At 46.1% G+C, this 20,565-nt stretch overlaps 1 protein-coding gene across 2 annotated transcripts in view; it reads right to left on the bottom strand.

Moving 5' to 3' along the window:
- Positions 1 to 1,494: 1,494 nt before the first annotated feature.
- LOC143764185 (uncharacterized) overlaps positions 1,495 to 20,565 on the bottom strand; it is a 62,880-nt gene continuing 43,809 nt past the window's right edge. Inside the window, exons 7-8 of one of the 2 annotated variants that reach the window (XM_077249509.1) lie at positions 13,847 to 14,063; positions 1,495 to 1,973 (exon numbers count right to left, since the gene is read on the bottom strand). In XM_077249509.1, the coding sequence (XP_077105624.1) occupies positions 13,863 to 14,063 (201 nt within the window). In that variant the 3' untranslated portion in view covers positions 1,495 to 1,973; positions 13,847 to 13,862. The remainder of the gene's footprint in view (positions 1,974 to 13,846; positions 14,064 to 20,565) is intronic. The other variant, XM_077249510.1, reaches the window with a different exon arrangement.

Raw genomic sequence — 20,565 nt, 5'->3', positions numbered from 1 at the left:
CACCTCGACCACGGCACCTACACCTCGACCATGGCGCCTACACCTCGACCACGGCACCTACACCTCGACCACGGCGCCTACACCTCGACCACGGCGCCTACACCTCGACCACGGCACCTACACCTCGACCACGGCGCCTACACTTCGACCACGGCACCTACACCTCGACCACGGTGCTTCAGCTGCGACCACAGCGGGGCCTCCACCTCAGCCGCAATCACGGCGTCTCCACCTCAGCAGCGACCACAGCGTAAATAATAAACTAATAAAATAATAAACACAGAATAAACTTGTTCACCTGCATCAAGCATATTCCATAGTATGTGTGCAGTGATTATATATTTGGATGGTTCATGGGACTACTGGTTCCGTTCACTTGCACCGTCATATCCTCAACAGTCGAGTGCTAGCCTTTCGTACCTTGTACAGCGACCACAGCGTATACACCTTGACCGTGACCACGGAGTCTACACCTCGCCTGCGACCACGGCATATACACCTCAGCTGAGACCACGGCGCCTACAACTTGGCCTCGACCATGGTGCCTACACCTCGGCCGCGACCACGGCGTCTCCACATCGACGCCTACACCTCGACTGCAACCACAGCACCTCAGCCGCAACCACGATACCTCAGCCGCAACCACGACGCCTCAGTCGTGGTGCTTCCATCTCAGCCACGATCACGGCGCCTCCACCCCAACCATGACCACAGCGTCTCCACCCCAGCCACAGGTCTCCACCCCAGCCACAACCACAGCGTTTCCACCCCAACCACAGCATCTCCACCCCAACCATGACCACAGCGTCTCCACCCCAACCACGACCACAGCGTTTCCACCCCAACCACGACCACAGCGTCTCCACACCAACCATGACCACAGTGTCTCCACCCCAACCATGACCACAGCGTCTCCACCCCAACCAGGACCACAGCTTCTCCACCTCAGCCATGACCACAGCGTCTCCACACCAGCCACGACCACAGCGTCTCCTCCACATTCACAACCATAGTGTGACATAAAGCCTCCTCCACAACCTCACCCAGTGTATGTGACTTTCCTGCCCCCTGAGACTTGTGATGGTTTTCAGGCGAATCGAGGTCCGGGCCGGGTCTCTCTCATTCTCCTGGATGAAGGTGACGAGCGGATGCTGCGGTTTCTTTTTCGCTTGTTCCGGATCTTTGTGAATCTGCTTTGAGGGGTGATGGTAGATCCAGACACAATGTATCATATAATCTATACCTAGTATATGTTGTATCACTGCTCCGCTCCCCACAAACATACAAATAAAAAGAAAGTTCCCAGAATTGTCCTCCGTCTCTGTTCTATTTCACATTATGCCCCATGTTCCACTCACCCCCAGAGCTACATCCACAGTTCTACTGTTATTAGATATTACGTCTTGTACTCGAGTCACATCCAGAATTCTCAGTAGCATATACTCCATTCACAACCGAAGCTGCATCACATTGCAAGACATAGGAGAAGAGAAGTAAAGATGACACCATTTTGGATTTTATTCTAATTTTTTCTTTCAAGTTGAGAAAAACAAACAACAAAATACATGATTATCGAGCGGGGGTCACACAGCGATGGGGGAGGGGTAATTGTAGATTTCTTTATTGCAGCTTGAGACGGAAGAAGATTCATCAATAAAGGACATTCTGTGTTGTAGGAGGACCATGCAAACACGGCAACGAATTAGGAGCAAGAGAGCACAGAGCGCACCATGCCACGACCAATAGTGACAGATTTTATATGTTTTTTTTCTGTGAGAACTAAAAACCAAGATGAACAGAAGTCAAGAAACACAAAAGGGAAGCAACATACACAATCTTCCAGTGACCCGAGGATGGGCAGCCGCTCCTCAGGGGAGGGGCTTACAGGAGGTCACCTAGTCGGTGGTGAAAGGTTCACCTCACTGCACAGATAGTTCTTGCTTGTGGCCCAAGTTGTGTCTTTATCAGATCATCTACAAATGCAAAAAAACAATTTATGGAAAATAATTCCTTTAACAGGTTAGATAGAAAGAACAGTCATTCCCCATAAAAATCTTATCATGTACCTCTGTAAACGGGGAGCTCCCCCTAGTGGTGGCTGCAGACAGGATCTTATCATATATCTCTGTATACAGGGAGCTCCCCCTAGTGGTGGCTGCAGACAGGATCTTATCATGTATCTCTATATACAGGGACCTCCCCCTAGTGGTGACTGCAGGCAGGATCTTATGTATCTCTGTATACAGGGAGCTCCCCCTAGTGGTGGCTGCAGACAGGATCTTACCATGTATCTCTGTATACAGCGAACCTCCCCTAGTGGTGGCTGCAGACAGGATCTTACCATGTATCTCTGTATACAGGGAGCTCCCCCTAGTGGTGGCTGCAGACAGGATCTTATCATGTATCTCTGTATACAGCAAACCTCCCCTAGTGGTGACTGCAGACAGGATCTTATCATGCATCTCTGTATACAGGGAGCTCCCCCTAGTGGTGACTGCAGACAGGATCTTATCATGTGTCTCTGTATACAGGGAGCTCTCCCTAGTGGTGGCTGCAGACAGGATCTTATCATGTATCTCTGTATACAGGGAGCTCCCCCTAGTGGTGTCTGCAGACAGGATCTTATCATGTATCTCTGTATACAGGGAGCTCTCCCTAGTGGTGGCTGCAGACAGGATCTTATCATGTATCTCTGTATACAGGGAGCTCCCCCTAGTGGTGGCTGCAGAGAGGATCTTATCATGTATCTCTATATACAGGGAGCTCCCCCTAGTGGTGGCTGCAGACAGGATCTTATCATGTATCTCTGTATACAGGGAGCTCCTCCTAGTGGTGACTGCAGACAGGATCTTATCATGTATCACTGTATACAGCGAACTTCCCCTACGGGTGGCTGCAGACAGGATCTTATCATGTATCTCTGTATACAGGGAGCTCCCCCTAGTGGTGACTGCAGACAGGATCTTATGTATCTCTGTATACAGGGAGCTCCTCCTAGTGGTGACTGCAGACAGGATCTTATCATGTATCTCTGTATACAGGGAGCTCCCCCTAGTGGTGGCTGCAGACAAGATTTTATCATGTATCTCTGTATACAGGGAGCTCCCCCTACTGGTGGCAGCAGACAGGATCTTATGTATCTCTGTATACAGGGAGCTCCCCCTAGTGGTGACTGCAGACAGGATCTTATCATGTATCTCTGTATACAGCGAAACTTCCCCTAGTGGTGGCTGCAGACAGGATCTTATCATGTATCTCTGTATACAGGGAGCTCCCCCTAGTGGTGGCTGCAGACAGGATTTTATCATGTATCTCTGTATACAGGGAGCTCCCCCTAGTGGTGTCTGCAGACAGGATCTTATCATGTATCTCTGTATACAGGGAGCTCCCCCTAGTGGTGGCTGCAGACAGGATCTTATCATGTATCTCTGTATACAGGGAGCTCCCTCTAGTGGTGACTGCAGACAGGATCTTATGTATCTCTGTATACAGGGAGCTCCTCCTAGTGGTGACTGCAGACAGGATCTTATCATGTATCTCTGTATACAGGGAGCTCCCCCTAGTGGTGGCTGCAGACAGGATTTTATCATGTATCTCTGTATACAGGGAGCTCCCCCTAGTGGTGGCTGCAGACAGGATCTTATCATGTATCTCTGTATACAGGGAGCTCCACATAGTGGTGGCTGCAGACAGGATTTTATCATGTATCTCTGTATACAGGGAGCTCCCCCTACTGGTGGCAGCAGACAGGATCTTATGTATCTCTGTATACAGGGAGCTCCCCCTAGTGGTGACTGCAGACAGGATCTTGTCATGTATCTCTGTATACAGGGAGCTCCCTGTTGTGAATTCTGCTCTTGGGCTCCCTCCGGTGGTTATAAGTGGTAGCGCTGCTGTCTTTGGATCGCAGCATTCATCAGGTGTGTCCACTTATTGCAATTCTGACTGGGCTATTTAGTGTTGCTTGACCCTTTAGTTAGTGCCAGTTGTCCATTGTTTCTTGGAGGATTCACTTCCCTGCCTGGTCTCTCTTGCTTGCTGTTCATTTCAACAAAGATAAGTTCTGGCTTTGTTTTTTGCAGTCCACATGCTGTGGGCCTGATTGTTCAAGTTATTTTCCATGTTTTGTCTTGTCCAGCTTGGTCTGTATAAGGATTTGTTCAGCCAAGCTGGTATCTCTGGAGATGCAGATATACCCTCCATGCCTTTAGTTAGATGTGGAGATTTTGTATTTTCTGTGGTGGATATTTTCTAGTGTTTTAATACTGACCGCATAGTACTCTGTCCTATCCTTTCTATTTAGCTAGAAGTGGCCTCCTTTGCTAAATTCTGATTTCAGTCTGCGTATGTTATTTCCCTCTCCTCTCACGGTCAGTAATTGTGGGGGGCTGTCTGTCCTTTGGGGATTTTCTCTGAGGCAAGATAGTTTTCCCTTTTCTATCTCTAGGGGTAATTAGTCCTCCGGCTGTGTCGAGATGTCTAGGGAGTGCTAGGTACATTCCACGGCTACTTCTAGTTGCGGTGTTAAGTTCAGGGTCTGCGGTCAGTACAGGTACCACCTTCTCCAGAGTACTTCTCATGCTGCTCCTAGGCCACCAGATCATAACAGCTCCCCCTAGTGGTGACTGCAGACAGGATCTTATCATGTATCTCTGTATACAGGGAGCTCCCCCTAGTGGTGGCTGCAGACAGGATCTTATCATGTATCTCTGTATACAGGGAGCTCCCCTTAGTGGTGGCTGCAGACAGGATCTTATGTATCTCTGTATACAGCGAGCTCCCTCTAGTCGAGGCAGTAGTCAGGCTGTATGTTAGCATGTTTATCTTTCTGATACAGAATTCCAAATCCCCTGCAGTGATGTAAAGGATATTTGACCTCTAGACTGATGTATGAAGACATTAATCAGCGCCAACCTCTGAAAATATCGAGATGCCAATACACGACCAGGGACTTCCCAGCCGGCTTCTAATATTCTTATAATGTACAAGAGCGGTACAGCACGGTATAAGCGTATAATGTACGGCGGCTGTTATTGCAGCACGGTATAAGCGTATAATGTACGGCGGTTCTTATTACAGTACAGTATAAGCGTATAATGTACGGCGGCTGTTATTGCAGCACGATATAAGCGTATAATGTACGGCGGTTCCTATTACAGTACAGTATAAGCGTATAAAGTACGGCGGCGGTTATTACAGCACAGTATAAGCGTATAATGTACGTCAGTTCTTATTGCAGCACGGTATAAGCATATAATGTATGGCGGTTCTTATTGCAGCACGGTAATAAGCGTATAATGTACGGCGGCTGTTATTGCAGCACAGTATTAGCGTATAATGTACGGCGGCTGTTATTGCAGCACGGTATAAGTGTATAACGTACGGCGGCTGTTATTACAGCACAGTATAAGAGTATAATGTACGGCGGCTGTTATTGCAGCACGGTATAAGTGTATAATGTACGGCGGCTCTTATTGCAGCACAGTATAAGAGTATAATGTATGGCGGCTGTTATTGCAGAGCGGTATAAGCGTATAATGTACGGCGGCTGTTATTGCAGCACGGTAAAAGTGTATAATGTACGGCGGCTGTTATTACAGCACAGTATAAGTGTATAATGTACGGTAGTTCTTATTGCAACACAGTATAAGCGTATAATGTACGGCGGTTCTTATTGCAGCACGGTATGAGCATATAATGTATGGCGGTTCTTATTGCAGCACGGTAATAAGCATATAATGTACGGCGGCTGTTATTGCAGCACAGTATTAGCGTATAATGTACGGCGGCTGTTATTGCAGCATGGTATAAGTGTATAACGTACGGCGGCTGTTATTACAGCACAGTATAAGAGTATAATGTACGGCGGCTGTTATTGCAGCACGGTATAAGTGTATAATGTACGGCAGCTCTTATTGCAGCACAGTATAAGCGTATAATGTATGGCGGCTGTTATTGCAGAGCGGTATAAGCGTATAATGTATGGTGGCTGTTATTGCAGAGCGGTATAAGCGTATAATGTACGGCGGCTGTTATTGCAGCACAATATAAGCGTATAATGTATGGCGGCTGTTATTGCAGCGTGGTATAAGCGTATAATGTACGGCGGCTGTTATTACAGCACGGTATAAGCGTATAATGTACGGCGGCTCTTATTGCAGCACAGTATAAGCGTATAATGTACGGCGGCTGTTATTGCAGCACGGTATAAGCGTATAATGTACGGCGGCTGTTATTGCAGCATGGTATAAGCGTATAATGTACGGCAGCTGTTACTGCAGCACGGTATAAGCGTATAATGTACGGCGGCTGTTATTGCAGCGTGGTATAAGCGTATAATGTACGGCGGCTGTTATTGCAGCACGGTATAACCGTATAATGTACGGCGGCTGTTATTGTAGCACGGTATAAGCGTATAATGTACGGCGGCTGTTATTGCAGCACGGTATAAGCGTATAATGTACGGCGGCTGTTATTGCAGCGTGGTATAATGTACGGCGGCTGTTATTGCAGCACGGTATAACCGTATAATGTAGGGCGGCTGTTATTGCAGCACGGTATAAGCGTATAATGTACGGCGGCTGTTATTGCAGCGCGGTATAAGTGTATAATGTACGGCGGCTGTTATTGCAGCAGATATCAGGTCGCTGCTCCCGAGCGGTGCCATCAGGCGTGTGCGCTCTAAGGAATAAGAACCTGCACGGAAACAAGCAATTAAATGATGTTGCTAAGGGAGAAACTAAATTTGGAAGTGGAATTTCCAATCACTTGGGAAGCGCAGAGATTCCATGATAATTAATGACCTCGTTAGAATCTGCACAAAACTAGGACGCCGGAGCCGTGAGAGAAGCGACAGCTCCAGTGACAGCGCGGCCGGATGATCCACTGTTATTGCGTGGAACCGTTACACTATATTCGCAGGGAAAGTGATTATATCACGGGGCGGAGCCACAATCTCCTTATAAGGAGATGAGGAGCCAGTATTGGAGCACGCACGGGTATACACCAAGATTAACAACTTTTCACTCTTAGCTCCGCCCACTTGCCATGCAATTCCTCAAAAGTTACTGACAAGGGGTGGAGCCAAACTAACTAGAGTAATTTATTATTATATAGTATACGGTGCAGATGTCCGACTGCCAGGTCCGGAGGAGAGGAGCCACGCAGCGGAGGAGAGGAGCCACGCAGCGGAGGAGAGGAGCCACGCAGCGAAGTAGAGGAGCCACGCAGTGGAGGAGAGGAGCCACACAGTGGAAGAGAGGAGCCACGCAGCGGAAGAGAGGAGCCACGCAGAGGAGGAGAGGAGCCACGCAGCGGAAGAGAGGAGCCACGCAGCGGAAGAGAGGAGCCACGCAGCGGAAGAGAGGAGCCACGCAGCAGAGGAGAGGAGCCACGCAGAGGAGGAGAGGAGCCACGCAGAGGAGGAGAGGAGCCACGTAGTGGAGGAGAGGAGCCACGCAGCGGAAGAGAGGAGCCACGCAGCGGAAGAGAGGAGCCACGCAGCCACTGGGGCGGCCACAATTACTACGAGCTGTGGAGTGTGAAGACATCGTGCACAGCTCCACCCCTGCTCAAGTATCTCTAGAAGAGCTCTGATTGCTGTCAGGTTGGACATTTGTCCCCGAGGGCAGAGCTACCAAATATCCTGCCCAGGGGAGCGGCCCGTGGAGGGCACAGCGCCTTTATCTTAGTCCTGGGCCCTGGGGCTTGGAGCATCAGTACATAGCTTTGTCTGGGGTCGGGCATCAATATAGAGGTCTGGTCTAGTGTCTGAAAATATTAAGGGGTCTGGTGTGGGATCTAAGATTAATACAGGGGGCCTGAATATACAGTATGTAGAGGTCCGACCTAGTGTCTAAATATAGGTAGGGGTCTGGTGTCTTAAATATATGTAGGGGTCTGGTCTGAGGTATGAATATATGTAGGGGTCTGGTCAGGGGTCCACATCTGTAGGGGTCTGGTCTGAGGTCTGAATATATATAGGGATCTGGTCTCAGGTCCGTATATATGTAGAGATATGGTCTGGGGTCAAGATATATGTAGGGATCTAGTCTGGAGTCCACATCTGTAGGTCTGGGTTCTGAATATGTGTAGGGGTCTATTCTGAAGTCCGTATATATGTAGGGGTCTGGTCTGGGGTCCACATCTGCAGGGGTCTGAATATATGTAGGAGTCTGGTCTGAAGTCCATAAATATTTAGGAGTCTGGTTTGAATATATGTAGGGGTCTAGTCTGGGGTCTGAATATATGTAGGGGTCTGGACTAGGGTTTGAATATATGTAGGGGTCTGGTATCGGTTCTGAATATATGTAGGGGTATGGCCTGGGGTCCACATCTAAATAGGTCTGCTCTGGGGTCCAAATATATCTAGAGGTCTGCATATCTGTAAGGGTCTGGTCTTATATACAGTTGTGCTCAAAAGTGTACATACCCCGGCAGAATTTTTGCTTTCTTGGCGTTTTTTCAGAGAATATGAATGATAACACCAAAACCTTTTCTCCACTCATGGTTAGTGGTTGGGTGAAGCCATTTATTGTCAGACTACTGTGTTTTCTCTTTATAAATCATAATGACAACCCAAAACATTCAAATGACCCTGATCAGTAGTTCACATCCCCTGGTGATTTTGGCCTGATAACACGCACAGAAGTTGACACAAATGGGTTTGACTGGCTACTAAAGGTAACATCTTCACATGTGACCTGTTTGCTTGTAATCAGTGTGTGCATAAAAGCAGAGTGGGTTTCTGGGATCCAGACAGACTCTTGCATCTTTCATCCAGCCACTGACGTTTCTGGATACTGAGTCCTGGGGAAAGCGAAAGAATTGTCAATGGATCTACGGGAAAAGGTAGTTGAACTGTATAAAACAGGAAAGGGATATAAAAAATATCCAGGGAATTGATAATGCCAGTCAGCAGCGTTCACACTGCGATTAACAAATAAAAAATCAGGGGCTCTGTAAAAACAAAACCACGGTCCGGTAAACCAACAAAAATGTTGTCCACAACTACCAGGAAAATTGTTCGGGATGCAAAGAAAAACCCATAAATAACATCAGCTGAAATACAGGTCTCTCTGAAAACTAGCGGTGTGGCTGTTTCAAGATGCGCAATAAGGAGGCAGTTGAAGAAAAATGGGCTGCATGGTCGAGTCGCCAGAAGAAAGCCATTACTGCGGAAATGCCACAAAGTATCTCACCTACAATACGCAAAACAGCACAGAGACAAGCCTCAAAACTTCTGGAACAAGGTAATTTGGAGTGATGAGACCAAAATTGATCTTTTTGGCCACAACCATAAGCGTTACATTTGGAGAGAGGTCAAAAAGGCCCATGATGAATGGAACACCATTCCTACTGTAAAGCACGGAGGTGGATCACTGATGTTTTGGGGATGTGTGAGCTACAAAGGCACAGGAAACTTTTTCAAAGTTGAAGGAAAGATGAATGCAGCACGTTATCAGCAAATACTGGAGGCAAATTTGCACTCATGAGCCCAGAAGCTGCACATGGGACGTACTTGGACGTTCCAACATGACAATGATCCAAAACACAAGGCCAAGTCAACCTGTCATTGGCTACAGCAGAACAAAGTGAAGGTTCTGGAGTGGCCATCTCAGTCTCCTGACCTCAGTATCATTGAGCCACTCTGGGGAGATCTCAAGCGTGCAGTTCATGCTAGAAAGCCCCGGAATTTACAGGAACTGGAGGCTTTTTGCCAAGAAGAGTGGGCAACTTTACCACCTGAGAAAATAAAGAACCTCATCCACAACTGCCACAAAAGACTTCAATCTGTCATTGATGTTAGAAGGGGCAATACATGGTATTAAGAAATGGGGTATGTAAAGTTTTGATCAGGGTCATTTGCATGTTTTGGGTTGCCATTATGATTTAAAAAGAGAAAACACAGTATTTTGACAATAAATGGCTTCACCCAACCACTAACCATGAGTGGAGAAAAAGTTTTGGTGTTATCATTCATATTCCCTGAAAAAAGGCCAAGAAAGCAAAAATTCTGCTGGGGTATGTAAACTTTTGAGCACAGCTGTATAAGACGCGCCCCACCCCCACCCCCCGGAAGAATGCAAGCGCCGAAACGCATGTAGGGGATCCGATTGCACACCTCTACCTGGGCACTTACCGTTTGATAACTCTTCTCTACCTCTATTTTGCACTCTATCAAACCTGTTCACCTATACTACTGCCCCATGTATCTATATATAGGGGTATGACCATTGTGCACCGCAGCATTGGTTTCAGCTGGTCTATTTTTGTGTGTCATTATTTTGTTACTCACTATCTAATAAACTTCTGTATTTTATATACATTATACTGTATATGGTCTTGTTTGCACATTTTTCCTATATGATCCACATTAATAAATGTAGGGGTCTGGTCTAGGGTCTGAATATATGTAAGGGTCTGCTCTGGGGCCAAATACATCTAGTGGTCTGCTTTGAGGTCTGAATATATGTAGGGGTCTGCTCTAAGGTCTGCATGTATGTAGGGGTCTGTATATATATATATATATATATATATATATATATATGTGTGTGTGTATACATATGTCTGGTCTGAGGTCTTCATATATGTAGGGGTCTGCTCTGAGGTCTGGATATATGTAGGGGTCTGCTCTGGGGTCTGTATATATGTAGGGGTCTTCTCTGAGGTCTGTATATATGTAGGGGTCTGCTCTGAGGTCTGCACTTATGTAGGGGTCTGCTCTAAGGTCTGCATATATGTAGGGGTCTGCACTGAGGTCTGCATATATGTAGGGGTCTGCTCTGAGGTCTGGATATATGTAGGGGTCTGCTCTGAGGTCTGGATATATGTAGGGGTCTGCACTGAGGTCTGCATATATGTAGGGGTCTGCTCTGAGGTCTGGATATATGTAGGGGTCTGCTCTGAGGTCTGTATATATGTAGGGGTCTGCGCTGAGGTCTGCATATATGTAGGGGTCTGCTCTGAGGTCTGTATATATGTAGGGGTCTGCGCTGAGGTCTGCATATATGTAGGGGTCTGCTCTGAGGTCTGCATATATGTTGGGGTCTGCTCTGAGGTCTGGATATATGTAGGGGTCTGCGCTGAGGTCTGCATATATGTAGGGGTCTGCTCTGAGGTCTGCATATATGTTGGGGTCTGCTCTGAGGTCTGCATATATAGGGGTCTGCTCTGAGGTCTGCATGTATGTAGGGGTCTGCTCTGAGGTCTGTATATATGTAGAGGTCCGCTCTGAGGTCTGTATATATGTAGGGGTCCACTCTGAGGTCTGTATATATGTAGGGGTCTGCTCTGAGGTCTGCATATATGTAGGGGTCTGCTCTGAGGTCTGCATATATGTAGGGGTCTGCACTGAGGTCTGTGTATATGTAGAGGTCTGCTCTGAGGTCTGCATATATGTAGGGGTCTGCTCTGAGGTCTGCATATATGTTGGGGTCTGCTCTGAGGTCTGCATATATATAGGGGTCTGCTCTGAGGTCTGGATATATGTAGGGGTCTGCTCTGAGGTCTGTATATATGTAAGGGTCTGCTCTGGGGCCAAATACATCTAGAGGTCTGCTTTGTGGTCTGAATATATGTAGGGGTCTGCATATATGTAGGGGTCTGTATATATACATACTACATACTAGCTATTGAACCCGTTCTACGCCCGGGTGGCGAGCATTTATATTGGTATATGGTCTCCATCCTGGTATGTGCTGCTCCATCCTGCACCCCCATCCTGTCATGTGTGCGCCCCCATTCTGTCATGTACTGCTCCCATCCTGCGCCCCCATTCTGTCATGTGCTGCTCCCATCCTGCGCCCCCATTCTGTCATGTGCTGCTCCATCCTGCGTCCCCAACCTGTCATGTGCTACCATCCTGCGCCCCATCTTGTCATGTGCTCCCATCCTGCACCCCCATCCTGTCATGTGCTGCTCCCATCGTGCGCAACCATTCTGTCATGTGCTGTTCCCATCCTGCGCCCCCATTCTGTCATGTGGTGCTCCCATCCTGCGCAACCATTCTGTCATGTGCTGCTCCTATCCTGTGTCCCCATTCTGTTGTAATGTGCTGCTCCCATTCTGCCTGTTCCTGTTTCCATTCTGCCATATGTTGCTCCCATCTTTCTCTCTCCGGCTCTACTGCCCAAGTGCGGCTGTGCTGAGTGCGGGCGGCTGTACTTACTGCTTGAGTGCAGCGCTGGCTATAATAGATACAGCACCCCTGCAGCCAGCACAGCGAGGGCTGACTCCGCCCACTCGCGTCACTGGTCACATGCTGGTGGTGACATCATCGAAGGTCCTGGAGCTCCGCTGGGCTCTACAGCTACCCTGACTGGAACTGCAGAGCACGGAGCCCCCTTGGCCAGTATATTAGGGGGGGTGATAAGTAAGTTCGGCTGCGTCACTCTGGTCCAGACTGCGCAGGCGCGGTACGTCGCGCTTGCGCAGTCTATAAAGGCTTCGGACAGAGTGACGCTCCCATCGTTATATTATAGATATATATATACATATACATATGTCTGGTCTGAGGTCTGCATATATGTAGGGGTCTGCTCTGAGGTCTGTATATATGTAGGGGTCTGCTCTGAGGTCTGCACATATGTAGGGGTCTGCTCTGAGGTCTGCATATATGTAGGGGTCTGCACTGAGGTCTGCATATATGTAGGGGTCTGCTCTGAGGTCTGTATATATGTAGGGGTCTGCTCTGAGGTCTGCACATATGTAGGGGTCTGCTCTGAGGTCTGCATATATGTAGGGCTCTGCTCTGAGGTCTGCATATATGTTGGGGTCTGCTCTGAGGACTGCATATACAGTATGTAGGGCTCTGTTCTGAGCTCTGCATATATGTTGGGGTCTGCTCTGAGGACTGCATATATGTAGGGGTCTGCTCTGAGGTCTGCATATATGTTGGGGTCTGCTCTGAGGTCTGCATATATGTAGGGGTCTGCTCTGAGGTCTGCATTTATGTAGGGGTCTGCATATATGTAGGGGTCTGCTCTGAGGTCTGCATATATATATATAGGGGTCTGCTCTGAGGTCTGTATATATGTAGGGGTCTGCATATATGTAGGGGTCTGCTCTGAGGCCTGTATATATGTAGAGGTCTGCTCTGAGGTCTGTATATATGTAGGGGTCTGCTCTGAGGTCTGTATATATGTAGGAGTCTGCGCTGAGGTCTGTATATATGTAGGGGTCTGCGCTGTCTGTATATATGTAGGGGTCTGCGCTGAGGTCTGTATATATGTAGGGGTCTGCTCTGAGGTCTGCATATATGTAGAGGTCTGCTCTGAGGTCTGTATATATGTAGGGGTCTGCGCTGAGGTCTGTATATATGTAGGGGTCTGCACTGAGGTCTGCATATATATGTAGGGGTCCGCTTTGAGGTCTGCATATATGTAGGGGTCTGCTCTGAGATCTGTATATATGTAGGGGTCTGCGCTGAGGTCTGTATATATGTAGAGGTCTGCTCTGAGGTCTGGATATATGTAGGGGTCTGCGCTGAGGTCTGTATATATGTAGGGGTCTGCTCTGAGGTCTGTATATATGTAGGGGTCTGCGCTGAGGTCTGTATATATGTAGGGGTCTGCTCTGAGGTCTGTATATATGTAGGGGTCTGCGCTGAGGTCTGTGTATATGTAGGGGTCTGCGCTGAGGTCTGTATATATGTAGGGGTCTGCGCTGAGGTCTGTATATATGTAGGGGTCTGCACTGAGGTCTGCATATATATGTAGGGGTCTGCTCTGAGGTCTGCATATATATGTAGGAGTCTGCTCTGAGGTCTGCATATATGTAGGGGGTCTGCTCTGAGGTCTGGATATATATAGGGGGTCAGGTCTATGCAGTCGCTGCAGATACTGACCTCACACAGTCCTGGACTAATCCCCTTCGTGCTCCCCCTGTGCGCTGGTGCCTTCTTTACCCTCTTTGTGTTTTACATCTTTGTCGCCGCTCTTCATTTTCTTCCTTGTCATGTGACCACGGAAACCGGCCTGGATCTTAGCGGCAGCCGCGTTAGCATCGGGGTCATCCAAGGCGATGTCCAGAGCTTCTTCCGCCTGCTTCCTGAGAGCTTCGTTCTGTAAGGAGGGAAAAAAAAAGAATCTGGGGGCTCAGTAATAAAAACAATGGCGGCCATCATCCCACCACGCCATGCACAAGATGGAGCAATATGGCACTACTGAAAGATGTAATGACAAGGCTGCAGCTTCCATATCCCCCTATAAATGGTGGAGGGGTCTGTAAGAAGATGAGAAGTAGCAGTCACACAAGATGGAGTAATAAGACAATATAAGATGGAAGACGCGCTGTGAAACGCGAGGGGCATCAGAGAAGACCCTAAAAAGCAATTACCGAAGCTTAATGAGAACAGTGACATTAGATGAGTTATGTAATATAGATCAAAGACCCCTCATCGAGTGTCTCACACCGAGATTATAAATGACTTCCGACTACCGCAGCACGTTTCAGGCCGCCTAATGAGCTGACGCCATCACTTCAGAGGCTCCGAGAATTATCTGCTCACATGGGGCGGCCAGACTCACCGTAACACTACAGCTAGAACTTACGCCCCCAGCTTCATGTACAATGTTCTATTCTGACAGTCCACATGACGCACCGCAGGGTGAAACTAATAAAAGGGTCAGAATCTTATATTATTATTCACTCCTTCACGCTGAAATTACGGCAACAAAAAGGAAAAGAGGTGAATGACGGAGACGTCAATCATCTGAAAATGTCACAAATGGGAGCAACTGTTTCTAGCCTGGACTCTGAGTGTTGTAGGAGACAAGTCTGGAGCGGCTGCAGCGTGGGAGAAGGTTTAAGCCACGTAGACGTCTCACAGCAGCTCAGGCGTTACATTGGTGGCCAGTGGTGCGTCCGTTTCTCAAAGTCTCCCAGGTGCCGTCTTTTCCACATGACATCCCAGGCCTCATGTTCCTCACATTACTGTGATCCACCTACATGGCCTAAACCTCCTCCCGTGGCTGCAGCATCTCCAGAATTGTCTCCATCAGTCAGGTCCATTGGTCAGTGATCACACAGGAGCTGCCGGCAACGTCTCCAGAATTGTCTCCATCAGTCATGTCATTTGTCGGTGATCACACACGAGCTGCCTGCAGCGTCTCCAGAATTGTCTCCATCAGTCAGGTCATTTGTCGGTGATCACACAGGAGCTGCCGGCAACGTCTCCAGAATTGTCTCCATCAGTCAGGTAATTGGTCGGTGATCACACAGGAACTACAGGCACCGTCTCCGGACTTATTTCCATTGGGGACATCATTGGTCGGTGATCACACAAGAACTACCGGCAGCGTCTCCGGACTTATCTCCATTTGGGGACATCATTGGTCGGTGATCACACAGGAGCTGCCGGCAACGTCACCAGAATTGTCTCCATCAGTCAGGTCATTTGTCAGCAGCATCTCCTGACTTGTCTCCAATGAGCACATCTGGGACGTCATTGGTCGGTAATTACACAGGAGCTACGGCAGCATCTCTGGACTTGTCTCTATTGGGGACGCCACTGGTCGGTGATCACACAGGAGCTGCTGGCAGCATCTCCAGACTTGTTTCAATTGGGGACACCATTGGTCCGTGATCACACAGGAGCTACGGGCAGCGTCTCCGGACTTGTCTTCACTGGGGATGCCATTGGTCAGTGATTACACAGGAGCTGCCAGCAGTGGATCCTGATGAATTGTACAATCAGCGCCAGAACCTTCCTCAGACGACCATTACTAACTTCAGTGACAGCAGCCGAGGCTGGAGGTGCCGAGATTTCTGCATGAGGCTCAGACTCCAGACTGGAGAATCTAGAGGTTTTGTAAATATTCCCTTTTCCACCATTTGTGGATCAGTGACGTCTCCATCTGGTGATCTCCGTCATTCATCACTTTTCTACTGCTGAAGAGTGAATACGGCAAATAAAAAGCACAGGAGAATTCCAGGTTTGGGACAGGACACGGTCTTGATACAAAATGATCTAGGATTGATGAGAATCTCTTTCCATACGACACCCCCCAGTGCCCAAACGTGAATCTATGGAGTCGGAGCACAACCTAAGGGTGAAACAAGGGCAGTGCTGGTGTGAAATGTGCCCTGGGAGCGGTGTGCCAACATACAACTGTAGGGTACTTAGATAGAAGGCACCAGGTTATGGAAAACCTCGCTATGACTGATCGAACACCCAAAACATTTCATAATCAGGTTCCGGTCAGACGGAGTGAATGTCTGGAACGTTCTGTACCGGTTTCCTCCGCGTGTTCTCTGCATGATACATTATAACAGGCAGGACATAATAACTTTATATTAAACTACGGCTCCATTGATCAACTCCAATCAAAATGGGAAATGCATTCACAGAGACCCCCAATCCCTAAACAGGGCTGTGAAATGCACATTTTGAAAAAAAGTGGTGGCCGATGGTCAGCCACGCCATTGACTACCGTAATTCTTGACTCTTACCAATATTGAGGATGGGGTCCATCGAAATACAGCAGTGGCCTCAGCCACCGGTGGGGGTCTCGGAAGTCGAAAGTCCCACAGATCTGCAGGTTATCACCCATCCTTTACATAGGTGATAGCATATAGGGCGATTCCCAAAAGGTAAAGCTCCGAGGTTAGGTTGTCTTTGCTGGTTTGGGAGAAGAGACATCTGAGACGCTGATGTTCTGTAATTTGGGAATCCAGGTCCGGATCCCCCGCACCGCTAATCTACAGTAATACACAGTGGGATGACGGTGCCCCCCCTACGCTCCATGTTACACTCTTTTTCCTCATTAGCCGGTGACTTTACATCCCAAATGTGATTTCACAAACAAAACCTTTGAAAGGTTCTCGGCGTGGAGCAGCGAGCGCAGAGCCGGCTGTAATTAGACAGCTCAGAAGTCAAAGAATGACACACATTATATTTTCATTGTACAGAATCGGCTTTCACATCAGCAATAAGCAATTCTCTGCAACAATGTTGTGTATTTCTCATGAATACGTCCTGATTAAACCGTTCAGCGGCTACACTTAACATTCACCAAAATCACAGCCGGCAGGAGACCCTTCACTGCTCCAACGTCACGCTGTCTGTACCAGGATAATACAGGTGGGTGATGACACACATTCCCCCGACTGTTGTGATCCAGTGACCTTGAAGCCGCATGAGAGACTTTCTCAGGAGTAGGTGGTACCTGTACTGACCGCAAACCCTAAACTAACACCGCAACTAGAAGTAGCCGTGGGATGTACCTAACACGTCCTAGACACCTCGACACAGCCGGAGGACTAAATACCCCTATAGATGGAAATGGGAATTCTATCTTGCCTCAGAGCAGAACCCCAAAGGATAGACAGCCCCCCACAAATATTGACTGTGAGTATAAGAGGAAAGACACACGCAGGCAGAAAAACAGGATTTAGCAAAAGAGGCACTTCTAGCTAAATAGAAAAGGATAGGACAGAATTCTAAGCGGTCAGTATTAAAATCCTAAAAATATCCACAGCAGATAATACAAATATTCTACATCTAACTAAAGACATAGAAAGTAAATCTGCATCTCCTGAGAATCCAGCATGACTGAAAAATCCAAACAAAGTCTAAGCTGGACAAAAACACAATGAATTGCACTGAATTGCAAAGCACACAGCATGTGTGCACAGAGACAAAAAACCAGACACTTATCTTAGCTGAATTGGCAGCAGTGCATGAGGAACCAGAGAGAGATGCAATCCCTCCAAGGACAATGGACAACTGGCCAGGACTCATGGATCCTGCACACCTCTATACCTAGTAGAGCTGCAATCAGCAGAAACACCTGCCCTGGATTACAACCCCAAGACAACTGCCCTCCCACCAACAACCACCGGAGGGAGCCCAAGAGCAGAATTCACAACAGTACCCCCCCCTTGAAGAGGGGTCACCGAACCCTCACCAGAGCCCCCAGGCCGATCAGGACGAGCCAGATGAAAGGCACGGACCAAATCAGCAGCATGGACATCAGAGACATCATGGACCATGGACATCATGGACCCGACTGAGACCCCCATATATAATAAGAGAGGGTGTAGGGACAGATCAACACTATATACAGCACTATAATACAGCTCTATAGTAGTTATATTCTTGTACACAGGGGGAGTATTATAGCAGTTATATTCTTGTATAAAGGGGGCAGTATTATAGTAGTTATATTATTCTACATAGGAGCAGTATTATAGTAGTTATATTCTTGTACATAGGAGCAGTATTATAGTAGTTATATTCTTGTACATAGGAGCAGTATTATAGTAGTTATATTCCTGTACATAGAGGGCAGTATTATAGTAGTTATATTCTTGCAAATAGGGGTCAGTATTATAGTAGTTATATTCTTGTACATAGGAGCAGTATTATAGTAGCTATATTCTTGTACATAGGGGGCAGTATTATAGTAGTTATATTCTTGTACATAGGGGCAGTATTATAGTAGTTATATTCTTGTATAAAGGGGGCAGTATTACAGTAGTTTTATTCTTGTACATAGGAGCAGTATTATAGTAGTTATATCCTTGTACATAGGAGCAGTATTATAGTAGTTATATTCTTGTACATAGGGGGCAGTATTATAGTGGTTATATTCTTGTACATAGGGGCAGTATTATACTAGTTATATTCTTGTACATAGGGGGCAGTATTATAGTAGTTATATTCTTCTACATAGGAGCAGTATTATAGTAGTCATATTCCTGCACATAGGGGCAGTATTATAGTAGTTATATTCTTATACATAGGGGCAGTATTATACTAGTTATATTCTTGTACATAGGGGGAAGTATTATAGTAGTTATATTCTTGTACATAGGAGCAGCATTATAGTAGTTATATTCTTGTACATAGGAGCAGCATTATAGTAGCTATATTCTTGTACATAGGAGCTGCATTATAGTAGTTATATTCTTGTACATAGGGGCAGTATTATAGTAGTTATATTCTTGTACATAGGAGCAGCATTATAGTAGTTATATTCTTGTACATACGAGCAGCATTATAGTAGTTATAGTCTTGTACATAGGGGCAGTATTATAGTAGTTATATTCTTGTACATAGGAGCAGTATTATAGTAGTTATATTCTTGTACATAGGGGCAGTATTATAGTAGTTATATTCTTGTACATACGAGCAGCATTATAGTAGTTATAGTCTTGTACATAGGGGCAGTATTATAGTAGTTATATTCTTGTATAAAGGGGGCAGTATTACAGTAGTTACATTCTTGTACATAGGAGCAGTATTACAGTAGTTATATTCTCGGAGATAGGAGCAGTATTATAGTAGTTATATTCTTGGAGTTAGGAGCAGTATTGTAGTAGTTATATTCTTGCACATAGGGGGCAGTATTATAGTAGTTATATTCTTGTACATAGGAGCAGTATTTTAGTAGTTATAGTCTTGTACATAGGAGCAGTATTATAGTAGTTATATTCTTGTACATAGGGGGCAGTATTATAGTAGTTATATTCTTGTACATAGGAGCACTATTATAGTAGTTATATTCTTGTACATAGGAGCAGTATTATAGTAGTTATATTCTTGTACATGGGAGGCAGTATTATAGTAGTTATATTCTTGTACATAGGAGCAGTATTATAGTAGTTATATTCTTGTACATAGGAGCAGTATTATAGTAGTTATATTCTTGTACATAGGAGCAGTATTATAGTAGTTATATTCTTGTACATAGCAGTATTATAGTAGTTATATTCTTGTACATAGGGGGCAGTATTATAGTGGTTATATTCTTCTACATAAGAGCAGTATTATAGTAGTTATATTCTTGTACATAGGAGCAGTATTATAGTAGTTATATTCTTGTACATAGGGGGCAGTATTATAGTGGTTATATTCTTCTACATAGGAGCAGTATTATAGTAGTTATATTCTTCTACATAGGAGCAGTATTATAGTAGTCATATTCTTGTACATAGGGGCAGTGTTATAGTAGTTATATTCTTGTACATAGGAGCAGCATTATAGTAGTTATATTCTTGTACATAGGAGCAACATTATAGTAGTTATATTCCTGTACATAGGAGCTGCATTATAGTGGTTATATTCTTGTTCTTGTACATAGGGGCAGTATTATAGCAGTTATATTCTTGTACATAGGAGCAGCATTACAGTAGTTATATTCTTGTACATAGGGGGCAGTATTATAGTAATTATATTCTTGTACATAGGAGCAGTATTACAGTAGTTATATTCTTGTAAATAGGAGCAGCATTATAGTAGTTATATTTTTTTACATAGCGGGCAGCATTATAGTAGTTATATTCTTGTACATAGGAGCAGTATTATAGTAGTTATATTCTTGTGCATAGGGGCAGTATTATAGTAGTTATATTCTTGTACATAGGTGGGCGGTATTATAAAAGAATGTATTTACGCCCAGTTATAAACCACATTTTCCACAATACTGCAGAAATAACTACTCACCTACATCTCCTGATATTATCTCACTCTGTGAAGTCAATAATAATATCTGTATTTTTTCCTGTTCATTTTTCATGAATTAAAATCTCTAAGTAAATTATCCATTATTAATCTGCCGC

The sequence above is a fragment of the Ranitomeya variabilis genome, chromosome 4 (assembly GCF_051348905.1).
Source record: "Ranitomeya variabilis isolate aRanVar5 chromosome 4, aRanVar5.hap1, whole genome shotgun sequence".
NCBI classification, from domain to species: Eukaryota; Metazoa; Chordata; class Amphibia; order Anura; family Dendrobatidae; genus Ranitomeya; species Ranitomeya variabilis.
The sequence above is the reverse complement of the archived record's forward strand: the minus strand, read 5'-3'. Positions and strand labels throughout refer to the sequence as shown.